The following is a 21,181-nucleotide window of genomic DNA, read 5'->3' as shown; positions in this document are numbered from 1 at the left end:
CATCAGTATGGAGTGGATATTTAACTTAATGTCCCAAATAATAGACATAATCAATTTTCATGTTTAGGTATAGTTAAGAAAACTTAATTTTGAAATACATACTCTATATCATAGTTTATTTTAGCCGTTAGTTATATTTATTCGAATATCACTTGAAAATATGATAATTGAAACATTAAAATATTTTATAATTTGGGGATTAGAAAAATTAACCACTTGAAACACAATAATTAAATTGGTTTCTAAGAGTATAATCAACTAATTTAATTTTTGAAGATTCAAAAATGTTAAAAATTATATTAATGTTAAAATTGGGTTAATTCTTTAAGAAAAAATTATTCTATTTTGTGCTACGAGTCGTGCAACGATACTGGTGTTTTATAACTGGAGAATAATTTTGTTGTCAAATAATTTACTTCTTTCGTCCATTATTTGATTGGACATCGAGTTTAAATTGTTAACTCAATTAATAGCTGAACAAAATATAAAATGATAATTGAAAAGTCAATAAGTTGAAGATTAATAATTTGCTCTTATTATACCAAGAAAGAAAGTTTGGAGGTAAGACTTGAAAACTCAGATGGTGCCATGACTTTTTGAAGCTTGATCGGAGTCGATTCTATGATTGAATAACAAAAGTGCTACACCTAACAAAATATAGATAAAGAAATGAAAAAAAGGAGGAATTGAGACTATAGCTAGTCTAGTGCTATTAGCGAAAATTTCTGATTAAATAAACGCAAGTACAATTTTCACTGTCTTCCTTTCTTGAAGGGGATCTTCGCGTGAGTAGTAAAGTTGTTGCCATGTGATTAGAGGAGTTTGTGGGTTCAAGCCGTGGAAACAGTCTCTTGCAAAAATATAGGGTAAAGTTGCGTACAATAGACCCTTATGGTCCGACACTTTCCCAAACTCCGCGCACAACAGGAGTTTAATGCACCGTGCTGCCCTTTGCCCTTCTTTTTCCTTTTTTCTTTGCTAATCTTCCAATATAATAAAAGTTTTTAAAAAAACTCTGATGATTTCTCCGTAATTCTCTTCATTCCATACAATTTTAATGCGGAAAAACTTTATTTGCACCAAGTGAACACAATTAAACATATATATGCACAATATGTTTTATATACAAACTTTTATCATCGAATAAAAAGTAAAAATTGGTATACATTGTTACCTCGTTTTATTACTTAATAACTATAAACATGATTTAGTTAAACACCAAATGAGTAAATATTTTTCTTCTTTGTGCTGTAACTTTATTTAAGGAATCAGAAATAGTGACAGCCATTTTGGGGGAAGAAAGCTGAGTTAAAAAATTAAAAATGAGAACCCTAGTCAGTGCATACCATGTCATAGTGGGACCCTCAATGTAAAATCTTGGAATAGATCTACGGTCAGAAATGGATCTCTAATGTCCAATGAGTGTGACACACATCGCACCAAATCAAGCTCCTTCAAAGAAGAATACCTACTATATTATATTGTATTAAAATACAAATATTTCACTTATCCTATAACTGGAAAAAAAACAATATAAATTTAAATATATTAGGCAGGAAAGAGAGAAAAAAGAAGGTTATGAAAAGGTTGAAACAAACTCTCTTTGTTTCTTTCTCCTCTTTTGTTGTTTTCTTGCCCTTGCTTTTCCATTCCAATTTAATTTATGATTATTATGTTAGTAATTTATAAAGCCACAACAAAATTAAATGCTACCTAAACTTGATTTTTGTCTAAAAGAATACGATGAAACGTAGAAAACGATCACTGATCCAATTTAAATATTTTTTTAGAATAAACCTCAACAGAAAATTAAAAAGTAAGAACAACAAGTGATCGAGTTCGATTTATTTTCTCCTCAAGAAGTGAGCAATTGGTTGCCCTTCCCTTTCAATTTCATTTAATTTGTGATATTGTGTCATTTTTAAAGTCACAAGAAAAATTAAATTCAATCTAAATTTGATCTTTTTTCTATAATAATTTACAATATTTTTTCAAGAAGTGAGCAATAAGTGGGGTAGGAAAAATTGCACATGTTAGGGAGTTATCATAAAAATCTATAGTCAACAAGGACATTACTTAGCAATAAGTAATATTCTTCAAACTCACAAAATCCATTTTTAGAAAAAATAATAATTAATAAAGTATAAAATTTTAAACAAAAAAGGGATTGCAACATAACAAGTTAGATCTTCGATCAAACCTCTCAATAATAGCCTCGCTTGTTCCGAAAATTTTTGACTGTTATATTAAAGTGTTGTTATAGAGGACATATATTATAACATAATATAATATTCGATTCCGAGAATAACTCGACTTTTATAGTGAATGACTATTATATAAGGATGTTGTTATAGAGATGTACTGTATTTAAAAACCTAATCAGGAGTCTCAGGTTCGAGCACGGGGTATGAAAAGATCATGTTAGGTCCTCTTTAAATGGACTTTATGCGGTGCGAATCCGGATATATTCAGATTCCATGTAGGTACCAGACATCGGATGAAAAATAAAAATAAAAATCTATTTAAAAAAATTAAATTTCAAAAAACATTTACAAGGAAAGATGAAACATTTACTTCAAATACAAATTTACAACAACAAGAAGTCATACATACATTATAAAAACAACCCACCCTCTCTTCCTTTTTACCCCTTCCCCATTTCACCTTCCTTTTCACAACCATTTATTAGATTCCTCTTTAATGGACTTTTCTTTTCTCCACTCTATTGTACATATTCTTAGCTGAAAAACAAGAAACCCCATCTCAAATCCTTTCATTACTTGTTCATAATCCTTTGCTGTTTTCAGTGGGTTTTTTCTGGGACTTAAAATTACAGACTTCTTTGAGTCTTGTTGGGTTTTTTGGTTTTTTTTTTTTTCTGCATAATTTTCTGTGTTTATTGCAGAAAAAGAACTTTTGTACCAGTAACCATATATGTATTTGCTATAATCAAAACTTATAGATATACAATTATAAAAAAATTTGTATATTTTTTTTTTACCAATTTCTTAAGCAAGAAAAGAACTTTTCTTATTTTTTACATTTTCAGTTATTGTAAAAATTAATTAAGGAAGAAAAAATAATTATTGGACAGATGGGAAAGCAAGGACCTTGCTATCACTGTGGTGTTACAAGTGAGTTAATGATTCTTGAATGTATTTAATTTTTTTTAAAACTATAAAGTTCTTCAATTTTTGGTAAAAATGGAGTCTTTTTTGGCTGTTACAAGTATAGAATTGTTCTTAGTTAGTCTATATGATATTATTTGCTTAGATTAGTTGTTCAATTATGAAACTGGATATCCATATGGTGGTTTCCTCAAAAGGGGAAAAAATTTAGCTGGACAATGATAAGTAATATGTGCTGTTATTCATCTTATAAAATTTGGTTTTGAGTTTTCTTTATTGCGTTGTTTCCAAGATAGGCTGCAAATAAATTCTGGATTTCAATATGGGTTTGAGTTGGGATTTATTTCTGAAACTGGGATTTCTTTTGGTTTCCAATCTTGTCAATAGAGTCTTTTCACTAAGTGGGAAATTTATAGCTCAATTTAATTCCATTGTTTTTCCAATACAATTGGGAGATGTTTTGATTGTGTTGAGTTCTGTATTCTTAGCCTCCATTTGCTTCATTTAAAAATAAACTTTATTGGGAGAAATGCATTTTTTGGGTAGACTGAGTTCTTGCTGAAAATGGCATTGATATGGTTCTCTAGGGAATGAAAGCAACACAACAATGACTAGAAAATGTTGACTTGTCTATTTCTAAATATATGTACCTGATGTTTGTGCTGTTTTAGTAGCATGTTCTTAATGAATGCCTCGCGTAGCAGAGGGTTGAGGTTTTCTCTCCGAATTTTTCGTTATCTCCACGAAGCAAGTTCGTTGTTTTCAACTTAATATGGTCTTAGACTCTTGTGCTTCACTTGTACTCGTTATCCATTCGTTTAAAACCTCCTAGTCAGTGACAGTCAAAAGCAGCAAGATCCTCCAGGCATTTGATAATATCTTCTTGACCTTATTTGTCTTTTGCTGAATATGTTACTCGCATTCATGCTGTAACAGTTCAAGGTGTCTAGAAAAGACATGGTACATTGGTATCTCTCTCAGATGTTGATGTTACAGAAAATAATAATAATAGCTGACATTTGCATTCATTCCTGTCATCAACTGGTGTAACACATTTTGCTGCAAAAATGGTGATAAACTGGTTTGGATAATAGTTTGAAACTGGGCTAGGTTGTATAGGAAGCACATTGTTCGAGGGAATGTAATGTCTCCAAGTAAATAGTTTTAGATGTTTGTCATTGTCATATGCCACTGCTTAATTGCTAATTGTCTAGTTTAGCTTCTCATTGTGCTGTTCTGATTCTGGCTTAGTTTTTCAATAGAAAGCTTCATTTTAGGTTTCCCCGACAGCTCCCTAAGTTCCCTCCTGATGCTGATTAACGAGTTATCTCGTCTGTCTCTTTATTCAGGTCCTCATGTGTTTCTTGCTCGTGCAATTCAGGGAACAAATTTGTTGTGTTCTTAGTTATTTCTTAGATTCTTAATTTGCACTCTAATTCATCACAGTTTCTTGCTCCATGAGGTCCTCTTCACAGGAATCAGTCTCCTAGTTATATAGGAAATGTTTAGTTTCTTAATCAAGTTAAGTGCATTTGGAGGAGATGTTTGCTCTTTCAAATATAGTCCTAACTTGAATGTTGATCCTTTACATCCTTAATCTTTCTCGCCATGCTTAGGCATGCGGGAGCATTCTGCAGTGGATATACCATTACTTGCCCTTTTCATTTTTGCACCACTCAGACAAATGGTCCCTTCATTTTCTCTGCCATGAAAATGCTTGTTGAAATTCTGATTACAGAGTTACAGTAATATTTTGTCGTGGGATGAGCAAGATGTTTCTATAATAACATTCAATTCCGGATTGTCAGACTTCTTAGATGCCTCTTGGTCTTCCCTCATTATATACTTGGAATACAGTCTTAAAATGGTGAATTCATGGTGCAGGCACCCCTCTTTGGCGTAATGGACCACCAGAAAAGCCAATTCTTTGCAATGCATGTGGATCTCGGTGGAGAACAAAGGGGACACTTGCAAATTATACTCCTCTGCATGCAAGGGCTGAACCAGATGACTTTGAAGATTACAGGGTCTCAAGGTTCAAAAACTCGCCTGTGAAGAACAAGGAGGTGAAGGTGCTGAAACGAAAGAAAAATCATGATAATCCTGAAATTGGAATTCTTTCTGATTATAATCAGGGCTTCCACCGTAAGGCTTTAGATGAGGATACAAGCAACAGGTCAAGTTCTGGCTCTGCTGTGTCAAACTCTGAAAGCTGTGCACAATTTGGTAGTGCTGAAGCAAGTGATTTGACAGGTAGATTCTTTACCTATGCAGGCCTTGCATAAACTTTAGGCTGCATTCTCTCTCACATAAACTGCCAACTCTTTTTACCTATAAAAAAAAAACTGCCAAATCTCTTCTCCTCCTCCCAAAAGGTCTCTTTTCTGTTATTTTGAAAGCCATTCTGTGTGATAGAAGTTGATGACTTCTATCTCAAGATATAGATCTACACATGAATAAAACTTTTGATAGCTAGCAGAGAAATTATACAGGTGGTCATCGTTTGGTTTTGCCTGCTCCTTTTGTTCTACATCTATGATCAGTTATACCAGTATATTCTACTGCACCTTCTCCAGTGGTAAAGCTGTATTTTTTTCTTTCAATTAAACTCCTGAGCTCTAGAGTTTCTTGTGTTCTAACTTTGTATCTGATATCTTTTGCGAACCATCCTTCCTGCACTTTTGTTTTAATAAACCTTTTACTGAATCCTCACTCATGGGGTGACTAATAGTTGCATGACCCCTTTATGGTGCTTTCAGGTCCTACCCAATCAAATATATGGGAAGGGATGGTGCCTTCAAAGAAGAGGACTTGTGTTGGTCGTCCAAAGCAATCTTCAGTTGAAAAGCTTACCAAAGACCTGTATACCATCTTACATGAACAACAGTGTTCATACTGGTCTGGATCTTCTGAAGAGGATTTGCTTCTTGAAAGTGACAAGCCTATGGTCTCTGTTGAGATAGGACACGGAAGTGTGCTAATTCGGCATCCAAGTTCTCTAGGTCGAGAAGAAGAATCAGAAGCCAGCTCTCTATCGGTTGACAACAAACACCACTCTTCGAATGAGGCTTATTCACAATTGACTACTCCACCTGTACATATAAATAAGGGTGTCAATTCATCAAACCTGGTAACTGAGAGAGCTAAGAAGCTTACTGGTCAAGACCAGATTAAAAGGTGCTTTCCTCATTGTAGCTGGATAGCATATAGCCACAAGAAAGGATATAAAATGTTAAAATGCATAACTGTTCTGCTATTGGTTGACGGGGTATGGCTACACAAATAGACTGATATGTGGATCAGAAACTTATATTAACATGATATGGTCCACGTTTTCCGTGCAGCTTCTCAATTATAGAATGCTCGGTGGTTTCAGTTCCATAATTGAATAGTCAGAGCTTCGATACTATTTTCTTTGTGACGGTGTCTAGTTTCCATCTTTCTGATTTCATCTTGAACTGCAGGAGCAAGGATCAGCTTGAAAAACTGCAGATTCTTGGACATCATAATTCGCCACTATGCCACATAGACCTTAAGGTATCCTGCTATCTCTTAGATTTTATACAAATAACAACCATAGCATGCTTCCTACAGCGTCCACTTGTTTATACAGATGGAACATTTTCTATTCCACACTATTTTTCTACATCTCTGGCTCCGGAGTTGGGGATTCTTTTTGTAGATTTATATTTATCTTCTGCTTTTGATTATCAATATGCATAACCTTTGACTTTAAACTGCTTATATCATGGTATTTTGCATGGAAATGCTTCCTCTATAATGGTAAGTAACCATTTTTGAGCTTGTTTTTTTTACCATGTGTTTAGTTGTTAATTGTTACTTTAAGAATCTAAGCATGGTTCTGCAGTTTACTCCTTCCCAGATAAGCAATACACAAATAAATGTGATTTTGGACAATGCTTGATGCAGGATGTACTTAATTATGAAGAATTCATAACGCATCTGTCAAGTGATGAACAACAGCAACTACTAAAGTACTTACCTCCTGTTGATTCATTTTCACCTCCCGAGAGGTTTGTACAATCTCTTTCTATTTAGGATCTTACGAGAACATTTGACTTAAAAAAAAATTCAGAAAAGTTGAGGAATGAACTTATCTTGTGAGTGAGAGGCTTAGTACCGGAGCTTACGTTTTTAATTCACTCTCTCAATTGTGCTAGTTGGGCTTTAGAAAAATAATTGATGCCTATGTTGAACTTGAACCATAACCTACTGATGGTTGATAGAATGAATGCATTGTCCAGCTCTGACCTTATTCCCATTTTTAATTCTCTCTGCAGTCTCAGGAGCATGTTTGAGAGTTCTCACTTTGAGGAGAATTTGTCTTCCTTCCAGAAACTTCTTGCAGAAGGCGTTTTGGATAACTCGTTATCCGGGGTAACAGTAGAAGATTGTAGAACCTTGAAGAGGTTTACTTTGTGCTATTTAATGAAGTCAAAGTGGGTGGAACAATTTAATCTTCTTAAGGTACGGTCTTGCTTATGATTTGTGATATGAAAATTCAGTAAGTAATCCACTCCTTATATGTTACATTTGCTAAACAGAAGTTTAAAGCTAATCTGCTTTTTTGTTAGGACATGAAATGTAAAAAAGGTAGCAGTAGTTCTGAAGTTGCAGGAGGTCCCAGTGTTATTGGCACAGGTCATTCAGGGAACATGAAGAGACCACGCATTGGGCAACATCCAAAATATTCAGGTTCTTTGCATCTCTCTTTTTATTTCCTTTAAGACCAATCCTGGTGTAGTAGACTTGTTTCTGTTTATAACAAATTTTACTTTAAAATACGAGTTTTTCTGTTCCTGATAGAGTAGTAAACATTTACTTCTCGGGTCTTTATCTTCATGAAAAAGTTAGAATAGGGCGTCACGTGGTAACATGTAGAAGTCGTAGAAGCTGCGGAAGGAGGATCAGAAAATCTTGAGCGTGGTAGGTATCTTGGTATCCCTTGGTGTCTGGCTTTGATGCGCTGAGGTGACTGAATTCTCCAACTATTTTATTCTACACAAACGTCTTTTGTCATTTAACTGTTAAGAACAGAAGATGTTCAATCATGTACCATGCCTATTATCTTCCAAATATACTCAAGAAGCCTGGTTCGTGCATTGTGACTATTAGGAGGAAATACACTAATTGAAAATAAAATCCAATATAAGGGAGCGGTGAAAGAATTAGTCCATTTCAGAATCTCGTTCTATTTCTTCCCATTTCTCTTCTTTTTTTGCAATTATATTGGGCTCTCCATCCTGGCACATACCTTCTATTTGTAGAGGGCAACTATTTGTGATAGTCATAACTCTCTATGATTAGGTAAGCATTACACAATGTTCACCAGGAAAATCAGTGTTTGCGGGCCACCTTATTCCATCGTCAGTCCTTCGTGCCACCATAAAGGGAAAAATACAAAAAATGGTAATGATAATGGATCGGGTAGAGTCTTTTTATGGTACATCATTTATATCAAGCATTTGTTCTATCTGATATCTTCTTCTTAGACATTTCTGAAGCTAAACTATGAGCAATTTTTGTTATGGAATGTTCTTTTTATACCAATTCCCGCCAACCACTACTAATTTGGGATTGATGTATAGTTGATTGATTACAACAAAAACAACAACAAACCCAGTAAATTCCCATATGGGGAGGGTAGTGTCCGCAGGCCCTACCCTGGGAGGGCAAAGAGGCTGTTTCCGGTTAGACCCTCGCCTAAAGAAAATATGAAACAAAGTGTATGGTTGATTGATTGTTTTCAAGAAACTAAAACTACTGTAGCTCCAATTTTGCATAGTGTGCACTTTGAGTTGCTTTAATTCAGATGGAAATGAACTTATAAGTTGGATTTTGCTTCAGGGGTAAACACAACAATGAAGAGCCCCAAGAGGGTGATGCTGAAAAGCAGTTATGAACAGAAGGAAATAATAGAGAATGATAGCTCTTGCTTCAGTCCAAGAAGCCTATTTGCATTGCCTTCAGAGAATTCCTTCCGTTTTGCAAATGAAAGTTCTGATCAGGACTTGCTGCTGGATGTGCCATCTAACAGCTCCTTCCCTCAGGCAGAACTCCTCCTACCAACAGCAAATTTTGCAGCTCAAGCAAGCACTAGTAGTAGCTCCGTATACCCACAACTCCTCCGGCCATAGTAACACTATCACACTTAGCTTTTTGTCTGTAGGGTATTTAAAAGGTTCTTGGGCCAAACCACATGACTATCTCTGCATGTTCCTTGTCAAATATATAAATGTCTCACGAAGGGGTTTGGATGGTTGCCTTTTACCTTTTTGCCGGTAACCTTACCTTATATAAAACGAAATTTTGGATTTGGCGGATGGATATGTTTGTTTTTTTTAAACTTTTGTATAGGTTGGCATGCACTGTACAATATAGCTGAAAATGCAGAGGTGGTGATGTCTAGATATTATGTATGCACTAAAGTTTTAACCTCAATAGAGACCCCCTTCTGTCTGTTGGTTTTCTTGGTGAATGAGCTTTTTTCTGTAGGATCATCAAATGTCACAAGTCTCCTTCCAAACATTTCAAATTCTGATGTCTGATTCAATGGCTTGAAGGCTGAATAATAGGGTTACCTAGAGAGAACGACCCCACAAATTTTCCTATAGCATAATGGTATTAGATGGAAATTTTGTATTTCGGCAGTCGGCACCAATAAGATTCCTCTAACTGAGATTAGGCTACAGCCAGATCTTGAGGGTGTTTGGATTGGCTTATTTTAAGTGCTTATTGATTGATTTTTAAGCATTTTTTTAGTTTATCTTGAAGTTGCTTAAAATTTATGTAATACCTAATCAGTACCCACCTAATTTCCATCCCATACAGGAAGAGTTACTCCCACTTTTTGGTTATCCTGGCGTAATGCATAGAAGGCAACAACGACAATAACCCAGTAGTCTCAAGTGGAGTCTAGGAAGGGTTAGAGTATACGCATAGTTCCAAGTGGAGTCTAGGAAGGGTAGAGTATATGCAGACCTATTCCTACCTTTAAGAAGGCAGAAAGGTTGTTTCCGTTAGACTCTCGGCTCAAGAAAGATAAAGGGAAGGGGTAATAACAAGCAAACCAATCTGACAATCGAAGCGAAAATACAAAACTAATACGAGGTAATTCAACATATAAGCATATAACAATAATAATGTTGGGATTAGGGGGGGTTCAGTAAAAATGTTGTCAAATCATAACGATTCAAGGCCAAATTGGACCAGGCTCATTTAAGACGGAGGTGTCTGGATCAGCTTGCACACACCTCAACTATTTCACCAAACACTTATTACCCTCTTCTAATAGGTATGAGAAACCCCGCTCACCGAAACTGACTATTTCACCGAACTCTTATCTTCTATCAACAAAGGTATGGGTTGGTAGCTCTGCCACGAAGGCTCGTCTACGTTTTTTTGACTTTGTTAGGATTTGAACCTTGATCTTCCCTAGTTTTAATCTTATTCATTGACTGCTACGCTTGCACAATTGTCCTTACAAGTATGCAGTGTAGTTGTTTGACTAGCACAAGTTTATGTTTGGCAGGCTGTAACAATGATGTAAAAAGGACAATTCGGTGCACTAAGCTTCCGCTATGCGCGGGGTTCGGGGAAGAGCCGGACCACAAGGCTTTATCGTACACAGCATTACCCTGCATTTCTGTAAAAGACTGTTTCCACGGCTCGAAACCGTGACCTCCATGACAACAACTTTACCAGTTACCCTGCATAGTTGTAACAATGATGTAATTCTACAATAATGGTACACGACGTTTTCTTTTGTAAAATAGGATTTTACTTAAAAAGAAGATTGAATAAAATGGAATTCAAACACACATGGAGGTGGAAAACTTAACGTTAAAATTCATTTTCCTTTAGAGTTAAGATCATTGGTCCACCTCAACTTTACAAAAAGAAGCAAAGTGACACAATTTGCTAAACCATTTTGATAAGCAACGCCAGTTTTTCATAATAGAAGGAACAAGTTCTATAAGTATCTACTTCAAAGTTACCAAATTAATGAATCTGTACAACTAAACCATCATTTTAGAAAAAGAAAGCAGTACAAAACCTCCACCTGTTGGTGATCAAACACTTCCAAGATCTCTTCTTGCATATGGTTAACATACCACCAATCCAGCATTAACTACATCAAATCTATAAGCTTTAAGCCTAACATAAAATTCGCCTGGGATCTAAAATCTCTAAGATTCAGCACTGCGCAAAGAATCATATTATACATCCATTCAAGCTCTTCATTCCATAATTAACATATTCTTGAAAGCGAAGCACTAGTTTAGACTATCATCAAATGTTTTTCAAATCTTTAGTAAATGGTGAAGGACCCGTTAAACGTGTAGCTCCAGGCAGGAAGATTGAGAAAGATTCAACCAATTTGAACTACTAATATCCCAATAGTAATAGTAGCTGAAAGGTATAAAAGTCAGAGCAACTCTTTCCGAACTCTTAAAAATTTTGTACATTAACAAACGCCAAGTCTCCCCAAAAGTTGTACTTCCCTGAATATTGAATCAATCAGAAAAACCCTCCGGTGGCCACCATCTAGGCCGAGGAAAACTCAATCCGCGGGCCTTAGCAGTCTCAAAGAAATCAACATTCTTGTCACCACCACTAACATCCCCTACCACCATAGAGAAAGCTTCCACTAGATCCTTAAACTTCGTGTTCTTGACTACTCTCCTCCCAACTTCTTCCACCAATCCAACATTCTTGTTTCCTCCCCTCATTGATAATGGCAATTCACGTCTTCCCTCAACACCTCCACAATCGCTAACACCAGCACCACCACTTTCTGTTATCCCATTCGAATGGATTTCCTTGGCGCAAACACCATTCAACTTCTCGTTCTCATCCAAATTCATACTCTCCACACCTCTTCCACCACCACTAACACCATCCTTCACCCCATTCAAATGCATTTCAACATAGCCAACACCATTCAACTTCTCATCGTTATCTACACCTCTTTCACCATTTTCATGCTTTTCTCCATCTCCCTCCTCGTCGCCTCTCTCAGACATTTTCACAGTAGAAGAATCCGCATTTCTTTGAATTCTACGCTCATAAACTTTTACATTTTCCTCACATTCCATCACTACCTCCGTACCAACATCCTGAGTCTGATCAATTTCAATCACAGTCGGTCCTTTCTCGTCTATTTTCCGAACTGAACTCTTCACATTCAAATCCTCATCAGAAACCCTAATTCTCTTCCGCATTCGCTCTTCAAACCCTAGGTCATCAGAATCATTTCCCAAATCTACAGACGCCGAGTTATCATGATTAACGGCATCAGTATCATCACCGTTATGTTGAAAATCAACAGCTGCAGTACTCGTACTCGGTTTCAGTTCATCGGAGCCGGAAAAATAGGGCTGAGAGTTGGAGTTGTTGTGCTCCGGCGGGGTTTCGAATTCTTCGTTATCGTGAGGGGAACTTTGTCTAACGGATTCAGAAGATGGAAGAGATAACATCAGTATTCCGGTGGCCTCTGACGGCGTTAATTTTAACGACGGTGAGGATTCTGGAGATTTCTCGTACTCATGAATTAAAGGGCAGTTTTGTAATTCTTCCTCAGCAGAGGAACGAGGTTCGCAATACTTGATAATTTGGGTTAATAGGTCTGGGTATTTCGCTTCCTTCATTTTTGCATAGACTCAGTTGGGGTTTGAGGAAGAAGGAGATAAGGAGGTGAGAGTGTAATTTGCGAGTGTTTGGTGGTTATTTTAGTATGAGGGTTTTATTTAACTGTTGAAATATTCCCGCCTTTGTTCTCAACTCCCGCCTTTCACATCAACGGTCGCTGACTGCTATAAGACGGTGTCGTTTAAGTCCCCCGGGGAAAAACATTCTTTTTGGGTTTACAAGAACTTCAATAGGGCATATCTTTTCCAGTTAAAACTTATTTTTTGTTGCATTTCTAATTTTTCTTAGTTCAAATTCGTAACTCTTCCACTCTGCCAACATAAAACAATTTTTTTTTCTTCCCATGCTCTTTGGAAGAAATCAAACCAATTAAGTCGATTTTTATTTGTTTTTGTCGTTTTTTGGATTTTTTCGATTTTTTATCAATTTTTTCTTAAATATGAGACATACACTACCAAACACATATTCTGGAGACTACATTTTCAATGTAACACTATCAAAGCAATTGCTCTTTGAGAAACCTATCATTTACCAAGATGTATTGATGATAATTGAATCAAATAGTGATGAATAATTTAAGCTCTCGATTAAAAATCGATTATTTTTAACATGAAATAAATTCTTGTACTTAGCAAAAGATAACTACCAATCAAACTAGAATAAAGGCAAAGAATTAGATTATTATAATAGCAAAAAACGAGACTAAAAATACAAACAACTAATAAGTATCATAAAATTTAAGAAACTTTATATAAAAAAAAAAATATATATATATATATGTGTGTGTGTGTGTGTAATAATAAATTTAAATAGCTGCTTTTATAGTCGGTTTGGTTCGGTTTTTTCAATATCTTTTGATTAAAACCATAATCAAACCAAATTTAATCGATTTTTAAAATTCAAAATCAAAACCAAACCGAAAAAGTATCATTTTTTTTGGTCGGTTTGATGCGATTTTGGATTTGGTTCGATTTTTCAGGTTTTATGAACACTCCTGCGTAGTGCAAAATATGGTCAAAAAGGGCAGCTTCTCCTTTTTATCCTTTTCTTTCAATGTATCTTTCCATGTGATTAGCTGTTCAATTTTGTTTTTTTTTTTCCAAATGAATTCAGCTATACATTCTGATAAATTTACAGACAGAAAAATAAAATATTCTTGTCGAGAGTCAAATTCAAGACCTCTGACTAACTAAGTGGACACTCTAACCAACTAAGCTAAGAGAGCATCCCTTATTTTAGTTCAAAACAGTAATCTCTTATTTCATGGATTTTTTTGTAAAAATCAAATATAACTACGAATGGTAAATTTGTTAAAAGTATAGTTATGAATAATAAATACAGCATAAATGTTTGATGTCTCACATAATTTTTCCATAAAATATTACTACTTATTTCGTAAGGCTGCGTATGATAGACCCTTGTGGTCCGGCCCTTCCCCGGACTCCGCGCATAGCGGGAGCTTATTGCACCTGACTGTCTTGCCCTTTCTTGATAACAAAAAAATAGATTTTGAACACTCTTGCATAACTTACTCGCAAAGGATGTAATCGAATTGCTTTATTGAATTTCCTGGCTTCGTTACAACACAACTCATATTTTGCGTTTGCATGTAACTTGAGCAACAAAAGATTTCTTTTGCATCGACGTGCATAATATTTGTGCTTTCTTTCTCATGTCTAATTTATTTGGAATAAAATCCAAAAAAGTTAGAATTAGATATCTTTTTCCAAAGAAGATAGGGTTGCTCTATGCTAAGCAACTTCCACTTCCGACCAAGAGGTTGTGAGTTCGAGTCTCCTCAAGAGCAAGGTGAGAATTAAAAATTGTAATATTTGAACATTAGTTTATAAAAAGTTTGGGAATTCAAAAGTAAGAGAGCAAAGTATGATAAAATGACAATTTATTTCAATGCTAAAAATCTTAAAAGTTAATAAAAAAAGTGTGTAACAAAGTGTATGGTTTTCTTTTTTCCCTCAGAGACAGCTATGAATCTCCGACAGTAAAAATAGCAACGAGTCAACATTCCAATTTCCAACTTTATGATTTTCAAATTACAAAAAAGAGAAAAAGAAAATTTTAACTTCCCTTCCATGTTACGAAGCATTTAATAGGCGTTTATTTAGACATAAATTTGGTTGAAATTTTAATATTTTTTTTAATTTATGTTAAAAAAATAATTTTTAAAAGTTACAGTTGATCTTAGACATGCAATTTATTTGAAAAAAAGTTGAATTTTTGTGAGAGGACCGAAACAACACCCCATACCACCTTTTGGATCTTGAAATTTTTTACTTCAATTTTTCAAAAACTGATCAAATTTTATGAATAAATAATATTTTATTTAAAAAGAAAAAAAATATATCCAATGGAGCTTAATTTCCATGTTCTCCAAGTGGCAGCCGCAAAATAGGTCACTTGGCAATTTAGGACAAAGTTAATTATGTATTATGTATTGTTAATAATTAGTTACTCTTTTAAGTTAACAAATTTGGAGTTTTAAAATTATTTTAAAATAAAAAAACAAAATTAAAAGTTAAAAAATTACCAATTCAAATCGGGGACTAATTTTCTCCTAATATGATAGTCTATATCAATAAATAAAAAATTACCAATATTTTTTCATAAAGAAAATAATTTGGTTTCGAATTTAAAGATTAAAATATTATATTAAATTTATAGATTATAATATTTTATTTTAGATATAATAAAAGTTCACTTGCTTATGGCAAATAATGCAGACATAGCAATAATTAAGAATATTAGTAGATTTATGACAATATAGTAAAGTACTTATCTGTTTAAATTAAAAAATTCAAAATTACAATTTGATTTAAGTATGACCACATTTAGATTATATGTAAAATTCAAAATTAAGAAAACTAATTACAATATTACACTAAAAAATGTACAAAGATGAAAATAGAGACAATATGAGGATATTTCAACATTGAATTAATATAGAAAATAAATAAACTGAGTAAATAATACACAAAGATATAATTGATAAATTTAGAAAATGAAGAATTGTGACAAATAAAATAAGATTAAGCTCCAACAAAGTTGGAGTTTTAAAATTAGTTTAAAAGAAAATATAAAAAAAACAATTCAAATTAGGGAGTAGTTTCATCCAAATTTAGCAGTCTATATCTATAAAATGTCAATCCAAACATCCAATATCTTGTTATAAAGAAAATAAATTAATTCATATTTAAAGATAAAAATATTATTTTGAATTTATAGATAGAAATATTTAAGTTGAGATAAAATAAAAGTTTATTTGATTACGACAAATAAAATAAAAATAACAATAAATAAGAATATCACTAGATTATTGATAAAATAGCAAAATAGTTATTTGTTTATATTTTGAAATAAATTCAAAACTACAATTTGATTTAAATATTGTAATATTTTGATTATATGCAAAATTCAAAATGGAAAAATCTAATTATAATATTACAGTAGAAAAAATATACAAAGAAGAAAATGACTAATATGAGGATATTTCAACATTAAATTAATTTTAAAAATAAAATAAATTAAGTATATAATACATAAAGATATAATTGATAAATTTACAAAATTGAAGAATTGTGAAAAATAAAATAAAACAAAGCTCCAACAAAGTTGGAGTTTTAAAAATATTTAAAAATAACAAAACAAAAATAATAAATAAAAAAAACTGCAATTCAAATCAGGGAGTAGTTTCTTCCCACTACGATAGTCTATAACTATAAAAAAACTGGCAATTCAAATTGCAAATTTTTCTGATAAAGAAAATAATTTGAATTGTAATTTAAAGATAAAAATATTATTTCGAATTTTCAGATAGAAATATTGAAGCTGAGATAAAGGAAAAGTTTATTTGCGTATAGCAAAATGCAAAAATAGCAATTATTAAGAATATCAGTAGATGTATGACAAAATAGTAAAATTAATTACCTGTTTATATTTTAAAAAATTATAATTTGATTTAAATATGATAGTATTTCAATTATATCTAAAATTCAAAATGAAGAAAATTGATTGTGATATTATTGAAAAATGTACAAAGATGAAAATAGAGATAATATGATGATATTTTAACTTAGAATTAATTTAAAAAATAAAATAAATTAAGTAAATAATACACAAATATATTATTGATTAATTTAGAAAATTGAAGAATTCTGAACAATAAAATAAATTTTTTAAAATGATTTTTTGAGGAGTGTGGGCATTGATATTAAGGCAAGTGATACGCTAATAAGATGCCATATTAATAATGTAAAAATACTAAGTAATAAAAGTTATATAAGAAAATAAGAAAGAAAAATGTCATACGATGACTATATAATTCATTTTTCTTTAATTTCATATAATTTAGTTAATGAAATATCAAATTGAGAAGTAAGATGCCTGTTGAAATTTTATTAATGCAACATGATATAATATACTACAAATATAAATTATAATTTAAAATAATTAATATTTTTTAATATTGACTGCGCAACGTTCTAATGCTAGTTTTATTTAAAAAGAAAAAAATCTGTATCCAATGAGAGTTTAATTTCCACGTTCTCCATTTAGGCCTCATTTATTTTTTTCCAGATTAAGACGTCTGAATCTGAATACACATGTGTAAGCACGTGATTTTTGCCCTATGAAAGAATTACTCCCAAAAATTCAAAATAAAACAATTTTCCTTGCTGTGCAATTTTGAGAATTTTTGTGACATTTTTGGATAATTATTTGTATTGGTCTATGCATGTTTATTTGTTAAATTAATAAAAATACAAAAATATATCGCATTTTGCATGTAGGATTTAATTCTACAATTGTTAGTAATTAAGTTTGTTTTACAAAAATTAAAAATTACAAAAAATAGGCATCTTTTGCATTTTTAGCATTTAATGTCCAAATGTACAATTTTATGCTTAATTATTACTTAATTGTGCGTTAATTGTTATTGGAAGTTAATTTGCGCTTTTATAACTTATTAATAATTTAAGGATTTTTAGAATTTAGTTTTAGAAAAATAAAAGAAGAAAAGAGAGCAAAAATATAAAGAAAATCGGAATTGGGCTCTTCTTCAAATTCAAGCCACAAGCCCAAAAAAATACCCAACCTTCCCCATGACCCGATCCATTTCAAACCGGGTCGACCCGGTTTATAACCCATATACCCAACACCCCTTATCTTACATTTGACAAAAAAAAAAAAAACAAGGACAAACCCTAAAAAACCATCTACCCGCCCCCTTCCTCGTCTTCTCCCTTCATCCCAAATGACCCCAACGTGAGCAGCAACCATGGCTGCCTCCCCCTCTCACGTCGCCACACACACATACACACACACACACACCACCACCACAACGATAGTCCATCGCCCAGCTCCGTTTTTCTCCAAGCTACCTTCACGACCGCAGTCAGTCGAGGTCCAGCTCCCATGGTTGCCATGGCTAGCTCCCTGCTGCTTCATCCCCTCCATTGAGCTCATTTCCTTTGCTGCTACCTCCAGCTACCTCGACTGCTCCTGCTTCACCTCACGTGAACCAGTCCGGCAACCCCCCATTAAATCCGGCGACCTTCGTTTTGTCTCGAAACAACCTGCCTCGTCGAGTCCCCAGGTCCAGCAGTAGTAGTAACTGCTATTCCACTTCATCTCCTCATGCCCAGCGGCGACTCAGCAGCGCCATACCACGCGTTTCCTAGCTGCTCCTTCATCGCCATAACCGCCCAGTCGACCTCCAGGCGACGCAGCAACAGCAATCGCTGTTGCTCCGGGGTTCTGCTGCCTTCTGCTTCGTCCATCTTCTTTGACGGGCTGCCACTGCCTTGTTTTCGAACGATACCAAACGACCAGCTTCTTTGGTCGTCCATTCATGGTCGTCTTCGGCGTCGAGCTATTTTGGCACGATAGTCGTTTCCGGACAGATTTGTTCTCATTCAAGTTTTTCGTCATTTCGATCCGGTTAGTGGGTTTTGAGTTTCACTTTTGTCCGTATTTTGTTTTTGATATTCTCGAATCTAAAATCGGTAAATGTTTGATTTTTGTTTTGTTCGTGTTCATTGTTTTGTTAATTTTTCGGTTTGTTCATGTGAAATTGTTAGTTTAATGTCGTTAGATTCAAATTGAAATTTAATTAATTACTTCTTCAGTTTGTTTCAAGTGTTGTTATGTATTTTTTCAGAAATTATTAATGTTGGTTAAATCATGTGAATCCGTCATGTTTGTTGTTTAATATAGATTTAATGCATGTTTATTCTTTGTTTGAAGTTCGTTCTTAATTCAGTAATTTAATGTGAGTTTTATTTTGGTTTTTGATTTGTTGATTTAGTTTGAATCATGTATTTTTGTTGTTGATGTTGTTGTCTCTTTGCTCATTCATTTTTGGTCTAAGTTAACCAGGATTGGTTCCCAATATGGTTAACTTATTCCCATTAATTTGAAGCTGTATGATTCAATCCGTGTTCATGAGATTTGTTTGAATTTGTTTAGAAATTGGTCATATTTGCTATATTTTTGTTGGAATTGATTAGGTGAATTGGTTATAACTGATGGGGTAGTTTGGTAAATTGCAGTACGTTCAGGGGTAAAATGGTAATTGCAGTAAGGTCGGAGGAATAATGCAATTGTTTATGTTAAGCATGGGGGACAAGATGTAATGGGGTGGGTTGATATAATTGTTTAATATAATGGGGGACAAGACATAATGTAGTGAGAGGAATAATGTAATTGTTTATGTTAAGCATGGGGGACCAGATATAATGGGGTGGGGTTGATATATTTATTTAATATAGTGGGGGACAAAACATGTGGGCATGGGGGACAAGGGTTTAAAATAAAGAAAACATTAAGTAGTGGGGACAAAGCATGCAATTGGGGGAATATTTGGGGTTGGGGATTCAAGACAAGAGTCTTGTTATAAATAGAGTCATTTGACACATTTTAAGGGGACTAAGACTTGAGAGGGGAACAAAAAAAGGACTTCAACATTAGAGATGATTATTTTTGGAGAGAAAAAGACATTCTGAAAATCCTAAGAGAGTGTTGGAGAGTTTAAAAAGAGAAAACAAAAACAAAGTGAGAAACGTGTTTAGTTTCGGGTTTTAATACACGCGGGGATTGTTGCTGTTTAGTTTGCTTACAAACTTTTGGGTTTGTTCTATTGAGTTGTTCGATTTTTCCTCAAAGTTTTCTGGGACTTGAATCTGGTTCGAATTTGTTGCTGTTGGGTTGCTGTTGTTGCTGTGTATTTACACTACTGCTGCTTCTACTGATCTTCATCTTCTTTCCTTGCTTTCCCAAATACCAGGTACACAAACTGATACACTGGTTCATCTTGTAAGCCACTCGAGGCATGAATGCAAAAAATGAGAAAGATTTGAAGTTGTAATTTAATGTAGTCTTTTCTTTCTTTTACTGTCTGTATGTAGAATGTTCTATGCGTTGCCATGTAAACTCTTTAAGCAACTCACTTTCGAAACTTAACTATAGTAACTCGAAAGTCTGTAAATAAAGTAAGACCTTATCTTCATTTATTTTAGAAAACGAAAAATAGAAAATGTAGTCATGCTAAGATTATCCTTTTAAAAATAATGAGACGAGCCTCGCCAAATAAAAAATGCAAATTGCGGGGCCCTCAATAATTGGTCATAATAAATACTTAGAATTTGGGATGGACTGTTTAGTGAATGTCACTGCCTTCCCCAAAGATAATAACGCGTTAAACTCTTTAGGCGCGACTTAATTAAATTACATTCTTAAATTCGGATGCGCATTTATGTGACCCAAATTCAAATCTCGACGGAGTCGGAATGTATTAACAACCACGGGTGCATTGATTGTGACGTGGTTCGAGATGCATTTTCACGACGTTGCAATTCTATAAAAAATAAATGATAATAATAAAAGCGGTTTAAACTTAATAAAAGCACATAAGTCATAACATGTATTTAAATCAGATATTTAGCCATTATAACAATTTAAGCGACCGTGCTAGAACCACGGGATTCGAGGGTGCCTAACACCTTCCCTCGGGTCAACAGAATTCCTTACTTAGAATTTCTGGTTCGCAGACTTCATTTGGAAAGTCGAATATTTTCCTCGATTTGGGATTCAAGATAAACCGGTGACTTGGGACACCAAAAGCCAAACCTTTCCCAAGTGGCGACTCTGAATTAAATAAATAATCCCATTTCGAATATTGTCACTTAAATTGGAAAAACTCTCTCGCGCATTTACCCTTCGGGGCGGGCGCGCAAAAAGGAGGTGTGACAGCTCTGGCGACTCTGCTGGGGAAAATTGAGTGAAAATCTGAAGAGTGAAAAGAAAACTGCCCAACTCAGAGATTGGAGCCCTAATGTCAGCTAACAACAAATCTCTCAACTCAGGGATTG

General features: G+C 34.0%; 1 protein-coding gene across 1 annotated transcript; it reads left to right on the top strand.

Annotated features, from left to right (window-relative positions):
- The first annotated feature begins 2,718 nt into the window (after positions 1-2,718).
- On the top strand, positions 2,719-9,608 carry LOC104224753 (GATA transcription factor 26-like). The gene is made up of 8 exons (XM_009776451.2): positions 2,719-3,134; positions 5,013-5,381; positions 5,888-6,305; positions 6,593-6,665; positions 7,059-7,162; positions 7,430-7,616; positions 7,724-7,844; positions 8,997-9,608. The coding sequence occupies exons 1-8, from the start codon at positions 3,095-3,097 to the stop codon at positions 9,284-9,286; spliced, it is 1,602 nt and encodes a 533-aa protein (XP_009774753.1). The 5' UTR covers positions 2,719-3,094; the 3' UTR covers positions 9,287-9,608.
- The last annotated feature ends 11,573 nt before the right edge of the window (positions 9,609-21,181 follow it).

This window comes from Nicotiana sylvestris, chromosome 8 (assembly GCF_000393655.2).
Source record: "Nicotiana sylvestris chromosome 8, ASM39365v2, whole genome shotgun sequence".
Classification (NCBI taxonomy): Eukaryota; Viridiplantae; Streptophyta; class Magnoliopsida; order Solanales; family Solanaceae; genus Nicotiana; species Nicotiana sylvestris.
Note: the sequence above shows the minus strand (reverse complement) of the source record. Positions and strands in the feature narration are given on the sequence as shown.

Excerpts from the sequence above, each read along its gene's own strand:
- LOC104224753 (XM_009776451.2), top strand. The coding sequence starts at position 3,095 with ATGGGAAAGCAAGGACCTTGCTATCACTGTGGTGTTACAA. Across the intron at positions 6,666-7,058 it reads TATGCCACATAGACCTTAAG|GATGTACTTAATTATGAAGA; the intron begins GTATCCTGCTAT and ends TGCTTGATGCAG. Across the intron at positions 7,845-8,996 it reads GCAACATCCAAAATATTCAG|GGGTAAACACAACAATGAAG; the intron begins GTTCTTTGCATC and ends ATTTTGCTTCAG.